Source organism: Schistocerca piceifrons, chromosome 6 (assembly GCF_021461385.2).
Source record: "Schistocerca piceifrons isolate TAMUIC-IGC-003096 chromosome 6, iqSchPice1.1, whole genome shotgun sequence".
NCBI lineage: Eukaryota > Metazoa > Arthropoda > Insecta > Orthoptera > Acrididae > Schistocerca > Schistocerca piceifrons.
In genome coordinates this window covers 574,109,205-574,121,846 of record NC_060143.1, presented here as the reverse complement: position 1 = coordinate 574,121,846, position 12,642 = coordinate 574,109,205, and the positions used below count along the sequence as shown (strand labels likewise).

Below are 12,642 nucleotides of genomic sequence, written 5' to 3'. Positions count from 1 at the left end.
AAGGAAAGACTCTTTCCTTCTCATACCGTTCGGTACGTCCCCCCTGACCCCATTACATGTGCCACAATGTGTGTGTTTACTCAAATTTGTTTTGGTTACTTGTTTCCTGTTGGGCAGCACTTTGGTGAAAGAGGATACAAGATCAATTGGTCCATCAGTCATCAAGCCAAAATGTAATAGATGTATTAGGTAATTACATAATATATTTGGGTATCCAGGTATCTTTTCTTGTCTCAGCATAGCATGGAGAAATCTAGTAATACAATACTGATGGAACTTAAAATGAAGAAACTGTAACTATTATCAATATTTTATTTAAAGAGCAATATGGCTGTCACAATTTAAGGGCCTTTACAACTCAATTACAGTACATTTACAATATGCCACATAAAAAGATCCAGACTTTTATTTAAGAAATGAAACAGAGAGTGAGCAGAGAAATGAATGAGTAATATATATAAAATAAACTTTACTGTAAGAAATAAATGATAATGAGATGCAAAATGAAGACCATATGAATTTTATGTAATTACATGTATTCTTCACTGGTTAGATCCTACATGTGTATGGTACATTTTATCATCCATTGGTGGACTGGTATCTGACTGAACATGAGCCTGCAAAATATAAAATTAAAAATTACAAAATTGCACGCATTAAAAATTAAATGAAACTGGTTTTAAGCACACCATGTCTTCAGGTCATTCTACATCATTTATTATCAACATTCAACAATTGCTATATAAAACAGGTTCCCCAAAATATTAAAACTGAGAACTGAATAATTACATATATTTTCTAAATTTGTTATAAGTTAAATTTAAATTATGTTTCACATATTAAATTATGAAACCAGTAAATTGTGATCTATAAAAAGATTGCTCGAACAGTCCATGGGTATACTGCCGGTTCATAGTGTCCAACGGGCACAATATTTCGGCGATCAGACATGTTGCAATCGTCAGGTGCACTGACGAACTGAGCTCCTGAGGTCAGGCGACCGATTTTAATCCCCTCCCTCCACGGGCCGCTCTCATCGCGGTCCGTGCCCGCGCGCCGGCGATCGCAAAGACGTAGGCGTCCGAATCTGTCGTAGCGACACATGACGATGGCGACATGTCTGATCGCCAAAATATTGTGCCCATTGGACACTATGAACCAGCAGTATACCCATGGACTGTTCGCGCAAGAAATAGCAACAAATACACCGGGAGAAACTGAAGAATCAAATCATTATAAAAAGATTATTTTCAAATATTTTTATTTATTGCACAATTCACCTACTGTTGAATTTAAAGTATGATTTAATCTATTGCGTGTCAGCTACGCATAACGTAACTCCATCACTAGAGCCATTCTGGCATGACAATTCAAGGTTCCTGTAGGTGCTTCCCAACTACCTTCAGAGAAGTACCACACCTCTATATGATATGCAACACTGACCAGACTGGTCTGCAATTGCTTTCAAGGGACGATGAGATACTACAGAAATTTTGGTTCGAATGGAACCCAGCCAATACAGGGGGAAATACTGTGGACTTTTGATGCTGAGGCTGTAAAAGACCAACCATACGCTCCGATTCAAAGAATGTCATTTAACTTCTCATAATGTAATGAAACACTTTTTTGCAAACCTAAATTTTTTACAGAACACTTTGTGCATGAGATAAATTAATCAAACTATGGCAGTAGCAAACATCAAATGTGAAAAAATCACCACCACATTCTATTTATCAAAACGACATATCATGTACCCATGATATTTTTGATTCAGTGATCTGAGACACACTATTCAAGAGACTATCACTATCATACATGTGCTGTGTAAGACAATCTTGTTGTTATACTTTCAGGCATTCCAAAGAAATATAATTAGGCGCTACCTCTTTGTGAGTTTATTGAAAGGCCACACACACACACACACACACACACGACTGAGCAACAGCACACAATGGGAGACGCAATCTGGGTGGTGGGGTGGGATAAAAGGCTAGGGATGGGGGATGGTAAAGTGCTGTTTGTGGGAGCACACAGGAACAGGGTGGGAGGATGGGAGGGTGTCTATGTGCGTCACAAGGGGCGGAGGGGTATGGATGAGGGTGGGTGGGCAGGGAGGGTGAGTGGGCAGGGATGGGAGTGGCGAGGGAGGGTGAGTGGGCAGGGATGGGAGTGGCGAGGGAGGGTGAGTGGGCAGGGATGGGAGTGGCGAGGGAGGGTGAGTGGGCAGGGATGGGAGTGGCGAGGGAGGGTGAGTGGGCAGGGATGGGAGTGGCGAGGGAGGGTGGGTGGGCAGGGAGGGGAGTGGCGAGGGAGGGTGGGTGGGCAGGGAGGGGATGGGAGGGTGGGTGGGCAGGGAGGGGATGGGAGGGTGTGTGGGCAGGGAGGGGATGGGATGGGAGGGTGGGTGGGCAGGGTTGGGATGGGAGGGTGGGTGGGCAGGGAGGGGATGGGATGGGAGGGTGGGTGGGCAGGGTTGGGATGGGAGGGTGGGTGGGTGGGCAGGGTTGGGATGGGAGGGTGGGTGGGTGGGCAGGGTTGGGATGGGAGGGTGGGTGGGTGGGCAGGGTTGGGATGGGAGGGTGGGTGGGCAGGGATGGGAGGGGAGGGAGTGTAGGTGGGCAGGGATGGGAGGGGAGGGAGTGTGGGTGGGCAGGGAGGGGGTGTGTGGGTGGGCAAGGATGGGAGGGGAGGGGGTGTGGGTGAGCAGGGAGGGGGGGAGCGTGTGGGTGTGTGGGCAGGGAGGGAGGGGGAGCGTGGGTGTGTGGGCAGTGAGGGAGGGGAGCGTGGGTGTGTGGGCAGTGAGGGAGGGGAGCGTGGGTGTGTGGGCAGGGAGGGAGGGGAGCGTGGGTGTGTGGGCAGGGAGGGGTGGGTGCGTATGTGGGCAGGGAGGGGTGGGTGCGTGTGTGGGCAGGGAGGGGTGGGTGCGTGTGTGGGCAGGGAGGGGTGGGTGGGTGTGTGGGCAGGGAGGGGTGGGTGGGTGTGTGGGCAGAGAGGGTGGGTGGGTGTGTGAGCAGAGAGGGGTGGGTGGGCGGGGAGGGGAAGGGGAGGTTTGGGTGGGCGGGGAGGGGAAGGGGAGGTTTGGGTGGGCGGGGAGGGGAAGGGGAGGGTGGGTGGGCAGGGGGAGGGTGGGTGGGCAGGGGGAGGGTGGGTGGGCAGGGGGAGGGTGGGTGGGCAGGGGGAGGGTGGGTGGGCAGGGGGAGGGTGGGTGGGCAGGGGGAGGGTGGGTGGGCAGGGGGAGGGTGGGTGGGCAGGGGGAGGGTGGGTGGGCAGGGGGAGGGTGGGTGGGCAGGGAGGGCAGGGGGGAGGGTGGGTGGGCAGGGGGAGGGTGGGTGGGCAGGGAGGGCAGGGGGAGGGTGGGAAAAATCCAGGATGGAATAATGACATTATGAAAAGGATAGATTTCTCTCACACACACACACACACACACACACACACACACACAAATGCATCTCTTGTACACAAGACACTGTCTCTAGCTGCTGAGGTCGGACTCTGCAGTCGGGAGGTATGACGGAGGGTGGGGGTAGGTGCTGTGGAAAAGGAGAAAAGTAAAAATATTGTGGTTGGTGGGGACACTGGTGGAACAGAATCCTGCGTAGCGCTGGAGTGGGAACAGGGAAGGGGATGGGATGGGTGGGCGAAAGACAGGAACTAAGAAAGGTTGAGGCCAGGAGGGATACGGAAACTTTGGATATAGTGCAGGGAGGATTCGCAACTGCACAACTCAGGAAAGCTGTTGTTGATAAGAATGAACTAGATGGCACAGGCTGTGAAGCAATCACTTAAGTGAAGAAAGATGTGATGGGCAGTGTGCGTGCTCAGCAGCTAGATGGTCCAGCAGTTTCTTGGACACAGTTTACTGGTGGCCATTCATGCGGACGTGTGTGTGTGTGTGTGTGTGTGTGTGTGTGTGTGTGTGTGTGTGTGTGTGTAGTCTAATTCAGAAGGACTTTTGGCTGAAGGCTTAATTGTTTAGCAGTCTTTTTGTTGTGCCTATCTCTGACTCAACATCTTCACTATATGGTTAGTAACAATCTATCCACTTCATATTAACATCATTTTCCATCCTGTATTTTCCACTGTTTTATTTTGCTTAATAGTTTTTCTTCCATCCCATAATCCAGCACTGTTTTCTTTTGTTACTATTTTCTAATGCTTTACTACACTTAGTGTCCATCCTTTTCCTATACCCTGCATCTTACATGTTGCCTTCCAAACCAAACCAGACACACACACAACAGCTGCACTGTATCAACTGTCTCGGCCGCACACAACACATGGCTAGATGACCTTGCTGATTGTTGGGGCAGCATGCAATGTCACACACTACTCCCACCAATGTAATTAATCTTAAATCTTCAAACTGATCACAATTCCTACGTCATTCTCACGTATTTTTGTGTGTACCTTCCGGTGCCCCACGACCTTGTACCTCATCCTATGAACCTCTCCCCACCCAAGATTTTTCATCTATTATTCCAGTTCACACACATACTAACTTCACCTAATCTAGTCACATCTGCTGTTCCCTTCCTCATACATACTTGCCCACAAAGCTGCAACCCACATTATAACCTTCACATCTCACTGTGTTTTCACATTGACTTCACTTTGTTTTTGCCTCTCACTATCAGCCTACTCCCTCAGGTTTCATCTTGTTTCCCCAGATTTTATCTGATCTGCCCTTTTGTGATTTTTTCCCATATATTTTTGGATTCTTGCTCTTTCCATCTGAGGTAATACACAAAAGTTTCCTTATCCCTAACCATAACCCAGTACCACATATTGTTCCCTTGTTATTGCTTGGCTCATAGAATCCCCCAATGGACTCACCATCAAATTATCCATCTTCGGCTGCTACCCTCTCTTCCACAATGACCTCAATCTGTTCAGATTCCACCAGTCCTTAACCCTCACCAAAACTGTCCTGCAAAATCATGAAAATGAGGCCTGAACCACTTTGCAATCCCAAATTCCTGGATCCTACCTCACACTTTGAAACTCTTACCTCCAGGAACTGCAGGGGCTTTCACTACAGCATCTCAACTTTGGACTACCACTATCTGCCAGCTCTACAGCAGTCTCTAAATCTCCCCCACAGCCCCTCATAGCTGACAAAATATACTTTACAGACCCACTAAATTTACCCCTCAAAGACATTCTCCCTCCATCATACAAAATCCAGAACCTAAGCAGACCTGAAACACAGTCACGAACCTTTCCTCCAAAAGCCGTAGTCCCACAGAAGTATCACTTCTTTCCAATGGCCTTACTTCTTGCCCCACTTCCAAATTCAGTCATGCTGGACTTGATAAAGACCTCCTCCCCTTCTCCCTGTTGCTATAGTCAAAACATTTTTTGCCACCAACCCTGCCAGTCAGACTCAACCAAAGACAAATGTAGAAGCCTGCCTGAATCAGTTCATGCCTTGATCCAAGTGTGATCCACCACCACTGCTCCCAAATCACCACATCTTACATTCCAGAATTTCTTAACCTCGAACCCTGCCCCACCATAATTCTCCAAATCCTTCAATGTGCAAACTAACTTTATCATCTGCAGAACAAACTGCAACAGACCATGTAAAAACAAATTCCAGCCCTATAATCCTACCTGCTGGAAATGATTCCACAACTGTTGCCTTGAATCACAAGGATTACATGGCAAAAGGACTTCGTTTACTGACATGTACAACCTACAAACACTCCAACAATGATCTTATTCCTGAACTCCAGTAGTATCCTTAGTCTCTCCTCAATCCTTATGCCCATCCTAGAATCTCTCCCCAGACTGTCAACTCACCCCTACTGGTCCCCACACTCCCAACTTATAAATGCTTCTGAACCACCCAGGATGCATCATTGTGGTTGGTCACTGTTCCCACACAGAGAGAATCACTGCTTTCATAGACCAACACCTTCAGCCTATTACCCAGAACTTTCCCTCCTATATAAAAGATACCAACCATTTCCTCTATGGACACACTACAGTTTCAGTTCCTTAACCACATGATGCCCTGCTTGTCACTACTGATGCCGCCTCCCTTTACACTAACATCCCTAATGCCCATGGTTTTGCACCTATTGAACATTACCTTTCCATATGCCTGACATATTTCTATCCGACAACCTCCTTCCTGGTCAACATTACCAACCATATCCTCACTCAAAATTACTTCTCCTTTGAAGGTATCACCTATAAAGAAATCCCAGGAAAGGCAATGGACATCCTAATGGCACCTTTCTATGTCAACCTATTCATGGGCCACCTAGAGGAATCCTTTCCAACCACCCAGAATACCAAATCCCTTACCTGGTTCAGATTCATTGATGATGTCTTTGTTACATGGGTTGAGGATGAGGATGATCTGCCCAGGTTCCTCTCCAGAACCTCAATCATCATCTCCCCCATTTGCTTCAACTGGTCCTCTTAAGCCCAATGAGCCACCAAAGGTCTCACTGAATCCTTCACAGACCGTAATTACCCTCTCAACCTTATATACAAACAGATCTCCTCTGCTGTATCTTACCAGTCACCCACCACCTCCTGAACTCCCACCATCCAGCCACATAACAGCATTCTCCCGTGACTCAGTACCATCTAGAACTGGGGCAACTGAATCATTTTCCTCAGGATTTTGACTATCTCTTGTCGTGCCAGGGGTATTTCACTGCTCACTGGACGTTCATAATATCCTCATCCATCCCTAATCAACCCCTTCTCCCAGCCTCTTGCCTCACGGCTTATATCATCCTAGATGTGAGACCCGTCCCACGTATCTTCCCAGTACCACCTACTCCCGCCTGGTTACCACCATCATATATCCCATAAAAGTCAGAGCTACCTGTGAAAGCAGTTATGGGATTTACAAGCTAAGCTGCAACCACTGTGCTGCATTCTACACGAGCAGGACAACTAGCAAGCTGTCTGTCTGCACAAATGGCCCCAAACAAACTGTGGCCAAGAAATAACTTGGCCACCTGCCTGCTGAGCACAATGCCCAACACTCAACATTCTTCACCGTCTGTGCCATCTGGATCCTTCCTACCAATGCTAGCTTTTCTGAACTGCGCATGTGGGAACTCACTCTGCACTATATGCTACATTCCTGTGACCCTTCTGGCCTCAACTTCTGTTAAACACTGTCCTTCACCCACCTGTCCTCTTCCCTGTTCCCATTCTCGCACTACACAGCCTTCTATTCCACCAACGCACCCACAATTTTTTACTTTTCTTCTTTCCTACCCCCCCCCCCCCCCTCCACCCACTGTCTAACCTCCCAAAAGCAACTACTTGCCCTACCCTCTTCCCACCTTCTCCCTGTGTGCTCCCACAAGCAGCACTTTAATGTCTGCAACATCTACCCTGCTATCCCTCCCCCTCCCTCCCCAGCTTCCTCCTTACCCCCACCACTCAGATTGCTTCTCCCATCTCATGCTGTTGATCACAATATGTCCTTGGCAGCCAGAGACAGTGGTCATGTGTGTATGAGTTGTGTTAGTGTGACTGTGTGTGAGTATGTTGTTTAATTCAGGAGGTGGCCTTTTGGCTGAACGCTTACTTGTTTGGCAGTCTTTTTGTTGTGCCAATCTGCAATTCAGCACCTCCACTATATGGTGTGTAGTACTATTTTTTCATAATATTGCCATTCTTCCATCTTGGATTTTCCAAATATGTATGTTCTTTGCTCTGAAAACCAAACATTTCAAACCATCCTCTTAAAAAGTCTCACGAGACAAGTGAAAACATTCCTTCATGCAGAAATATACTGGGAGGGAACACTGAAGACTGGGGTTATCTAATGCCTGGCTGGATCTGTTCAAAACTTAGTAGTTTTAAGCGTACAAAATTGGGCTGTGGAATATCGCAAGACCAGCACTTTGCTACACCCAGTACGGTAATATGGGCCTAGAAACATTTTTAGTTTCAATGAAATGGGTGTTTTTCACTATGTAGTTGCTTCAGATATGCAATATTCTTACAGAAAAATTAAATGACTATGGCTTTATTGGCCAGGAGATTTCGTCTGTGTTTATTCGGCTGCCTGATGCAAGTCTTCCTATCTATCTACCTGACCTCACTTTGGTGACCAGTCTATCTGTGATGAAGATCAGATTATATGATTAGGGACAATGCAAACAACCGGCCCCCCAAGTGAAGAAAATGTCCATCCCGGCCATAAATCAAACATGGGACTGGGCAATCTAAAAGCAGATATGCTAATTAATAGACAATGAGCTGCAGATTATTTTTAAGGGGAAAAAACATGATGCAGGCACCAACAACACTTATGTGATAATATTGATGGAAATGGTAAGTTGCCAGTATCAAACAACTGAAAAGTGTTAAAACAGGTGTTCTAAGTGTTTCAAAACACTACTTTGCGTTCGGTCTTCAATAGTAATATCTGGATGATCGCCGGAGTTTTTGGAGGACAGTTATTAGCTTTCGGGCCAAAAGTGGAGCAGACGCAGAAAGATTGTTTTTATTATTGGTTAAATATCTCCACATCCAGAAACGGACACTGTTCTCAGGAATGTAATGGTTGCTTTCTCTTATTAACTGTACACGTCACTTGTACCTCTGGACCTAGTTATAAATCCCTCTGCGAGAACAAAATAAAGATTTGCTGTTTTACAAATATCAATTTCATTCTTCTGTAGAAAGGAAGCAATAAAATCAAACATTATACAAGATGTGCATTTGTTTGCTGCTGCCTCAAATGCTGCAGCTCAACAGCCAGCATTAAACTGTACTGCAAACTCTGGCTGTAACACAGCAACAGTGAACAGTGGAAGCAGATTTCAATGTGGTGGTGGTGGAGAAAAGAAGGGTGCTCTAACTTCGTAGTGATCCAATATTACAAGATGGTTTTCCTAAGCTCATACAGTTCTTTCAGCATCAACCAGCTGGAGTGAAAAACTGATATTGCATATGAAGCATGTGACAAGCAGTATGTGTACAGGATGACCTCATCTACACATTGTAAATATATGCCAAAGCACTAGAGAAAATGCACCTGAAGACACTCAGGAAACACTTTTAACAACTTCACAAGCTAAAATAAAAGTCTCAAGTAATGGTAAAGATAAAGGTCAAGTAAATTTTAAATTTACCCAAAAAATTGTCACATAATTTTCAACTTTTGTAACCTACAATTATCATTGAATAAAGACAGCAACGGTTCAAAATACACTTTTATATTTTAGAACAATAATCTTGGATCAAAATGTTACAAGCTACTCACATTCATCTTACAACCACTTAGCATCTGGTTAATATATCAGTCATGTTCACCCTGGAAAAGAAACACAAAGCATTGAAACTCAAATTCATGACTATAGCTCATATTACATTTGTTAGCAGAAAAATAGGATTTTGCATTATTATAATCATGTTTCCATGATTCTCTTTCTTAACAAAGCTGTCAAGGACTAAATTTTTCCCACTTTACTCACAATTTATAATGTTGTTGTCTTAAGTCCTGAGACTGATTTGATGCAGCTCTCCATGCTACTCTATCCTGTGCAAGGTTCTTCATCTCCCAGTAACTACTGCAACCTACATCATTCTGAATCTGCTTAGTGTATTCATCTCTTGGTCTCACTCTACGATTTTTACCATCCACACTGCCCTCCAATACTAAATTGGTGATCCCTTGATGCCTCGGAACATGTTCTACCAACCAATCCCTTCTTCCAGTCAAGTTGTGCCACAAACTTTTCTTCTCCTCAATCCTATTCAATACCTCCTCATTAGTTATGTGATCTAACCATCTAATCTTCAGCATTCTTTTGTAGCACCACATTTCAAAAGCTTCTATTCTCTTCTTGTCCAAACTACTTATCATCCATGTTTCACTTCCATACATGGCTACACTCCATACAAATACTTTCAGAAACGACTTCCTGACACTTAAATCTATACTTGATGTTAACAAATTTCTCTTCTTCAGTAACGCTTTCCTTACCATTGCCAGTCTACATTTTATATCTTCTCTACTTCGACCATCATCAGTTACGTTGCTCCACAAATAGCAAAACTCCTTTACTACTTTAAGTGTCTCATTTCCTAATCGAATTCCCTCAGCATCACTCGAATTAATTCGACTACATTCCATTATCCTCATTTTGCTTTTGTTGATGTTCATCTTATATCCTCCTTTCAAGACACTATCCATTCCATTCAACTGCTCTTCCAAGTCCTTTGCTGTCTCTGACAGAATTACAATGTCATCGGCGAACCTCAAAGTTTTTATTTCTTTTCCATGGATTTTAATACCTACTCCAAACTTTTCTTTTGTTTCCTTTATTGCTTGAATATCATCAGGGAGAGGCTACAATCCTGTCTCACTCCCTTCCCAACCACTGCTTCCCTTTCGCGTCCCTCGACTCTTATAACTGCCATCTGGTTTATGTACAAATTGTAAATAGCTTTCGCTCCCTGTACTTTACCCCTGCCACCTTCAGAATTTGAAAGAGTATGCCAGTCAACGTTGTCAAAAGCTTTCTCTAAGTCTACAAATGCTAGAGATGTAGGCTTGCCTTTCCTTAATCAGCTTCTAAGATAAGTTGTAGGGTCAGTATTGCCTCACGTGCTCCAACATTTCTACAGAATCCAAACTGATCTTCCCCGAGGTTGGTTTCTACCAGTTTTTCCATTCATCTGTAAAGAATTCGCGTTAGTATTTTGCAGCCGTGACTTATTAAACTGATAGTTCGGTAATTTTTGCATCTGTCAACACCTGCTTTCTTTGGGATTTGAATTATTATATTCTTCTTGAAGTCTGAGGGAAATTCGCCTGTCTCATACATCTTGCTCATCAGATGGTAGAGTTTTGTCAGGACTGACTCTCCCAAGGCTGTCAGTAGTTCTAAAGGAATGTTGTTTACTCCCGGGGCCTTGTTTCGACTCAGGTCTTTCAGTGCTTTGTCAAACTCTTCATGCAGTATCATATCTCCCATTTCATCTTCATCTACATCCTCTTCCATTTCCATAATAGTGCCCTGAAGTACATCGCCCTTGTACAGACCCTCTGCATACTCCTTCCACCTTTCCGCTTTCCCTTCTTTGCTTAGAACTGGGTTTCCATCTGAGCTCTTGATATTCATACAAGTGGTTCTCTTTTCTCCAAAGATCTCTCTAATTTTCCTGTAGGCAGTATCTATCTTACCCCTGGTGAGGTAAGCCTCTACATCTTTACATTTGTCCTCTAGCCATCCCTGCTTGGCCATTTTGCACCTCCTGTAAATCTCATTTTTGAGACGTTTGTATTCCTTTTTGCCTGCTTCATTTACAATTTATAATAAATGTAAAAAACAAGATGACAAACAAGCAACATCATGAAGTGCAATTTTAAAAATATCTTACAAGCAGAAGCATGTAAAGAATGTTTGATACAACATCTTACTTCTAAAAGTTGTTGTTGTTGTTGTTGTTGTTGTTGTTGTTGTGGTCTTCAGTCCTGAGACTGGTTTGATGCAGCTCTCCATGCTACTCTATCCTGTGCAAGCTGCTTCATCTCCCAGTACCTACTGCAACCTACATCCTTCTGAATCTGCTTAGTGTATTATCTCTTGGTCTCCCTCTACGATTTTTACCCACCACGCTGCCCTCCAATACTAAATTGGTGATCCCTTGATGCCTCAGAACATGTCCTACCAACCGATCCCTTCTTCTGGTCAAGCTGTGCCACAAACTTCTCTTCTCCCCAATCCTATTCAATACTTCTAAAAGTAACGAAGCATTTTCTCAGAGGGAGATATTAGTCTGTCTGTTTACGAACAACTGAGTGAACAGTAATTATTGTGTTTTGTTATGCAGTTTAAATTTATTTTCAAGAACAAGGAAAAATCTACTTCAGATTTCAAGACGCCACAACAAAGAAATTAACTGTTCACAGTGGTATTTCATGGTACACGTTCAACATTAACGAAGTCCTAAAGTAGTTGGAGGAACCTCAAACGCTCCACAGGTAACTATTGATGTTTCAGAACAAGGTATGTAATACCAAACAGATTCTCTCTTTTCATGGTTAAAAGATAAACAGTTGTGTGGAGAAACCAGGAGATGAAATCACATTCTAAAGAAATGAGGCTTTGCATTAATAAGTGGGCAAAGTTAAATTAAATTAACAACACATTATATTAAATGAAATCAGTCTTAACAAAAACTCAGCCATTCTCTGAACTGTACATGGAATGTAATTGCATCACGATTAGAGGAATTGAAACATCTACAAGTAATAGCAAATATTTAATGGCAGTTTCTTTTATGAACATAACCTACCTTATTTGTGTTTCACAATAACTAAGTGTGGAATTTCTGAATGTGGATAACCAATGGTAGATGAGCTCTTATTTAACAAATAAAGACATTCTTTTCACTATCATAATGTCATGACTACGTAACTGTCATCATGGAAGAGAATCCACTCGAAAGAGCTACAGTAAACTCCACCAACAGGGTTCCCTGGCATACTATGGGCAACTATTTCACACACTGAAGTTCCCAGGTATCTTAGCACATGTGCAACACTGACTTATATACAGTAATATTTTTACAATTACTGAGAACAATTATCTGTTTTTCTTCTATCTCTCCATTAAATATGTGACAAACCCCACAAGCTTCCATTCCTCT

The 12,642-nt window shown here is 44.0% G+C and overlaps 1 protein-coding gene across 1 annotated transcript in view; it reads right to left on the bottom strand.

The window, feature by feature from the left end:
- Positions 1-298: 298 nt before the first annotated feature.
- Positions 299-12,642, bottom strand: part of LOC124802878 (serine/threonine-protein phosphatase 2A 65 kDa regulatory subunit A alpha isoform) — a 117,040-nt gene continuing 104,696 nt past the window's right edge. The window contains exons 12-13 of the mRNA XM_047263922.1: positions 9,248-9,298; positions 299-617 (exon numbers count right to left, since the gene is read on the bottom strand). Coding sequence (XP_047119878.1) covers positions 9,294-9,298 — 5 coding nt within the window. The 3' untranslated portion in view covers positions 299-617; positions 9,248-9,293. The remainder of the gene's footprint in view (positions 618-9,247; positions 9,299-12,642) is intronic.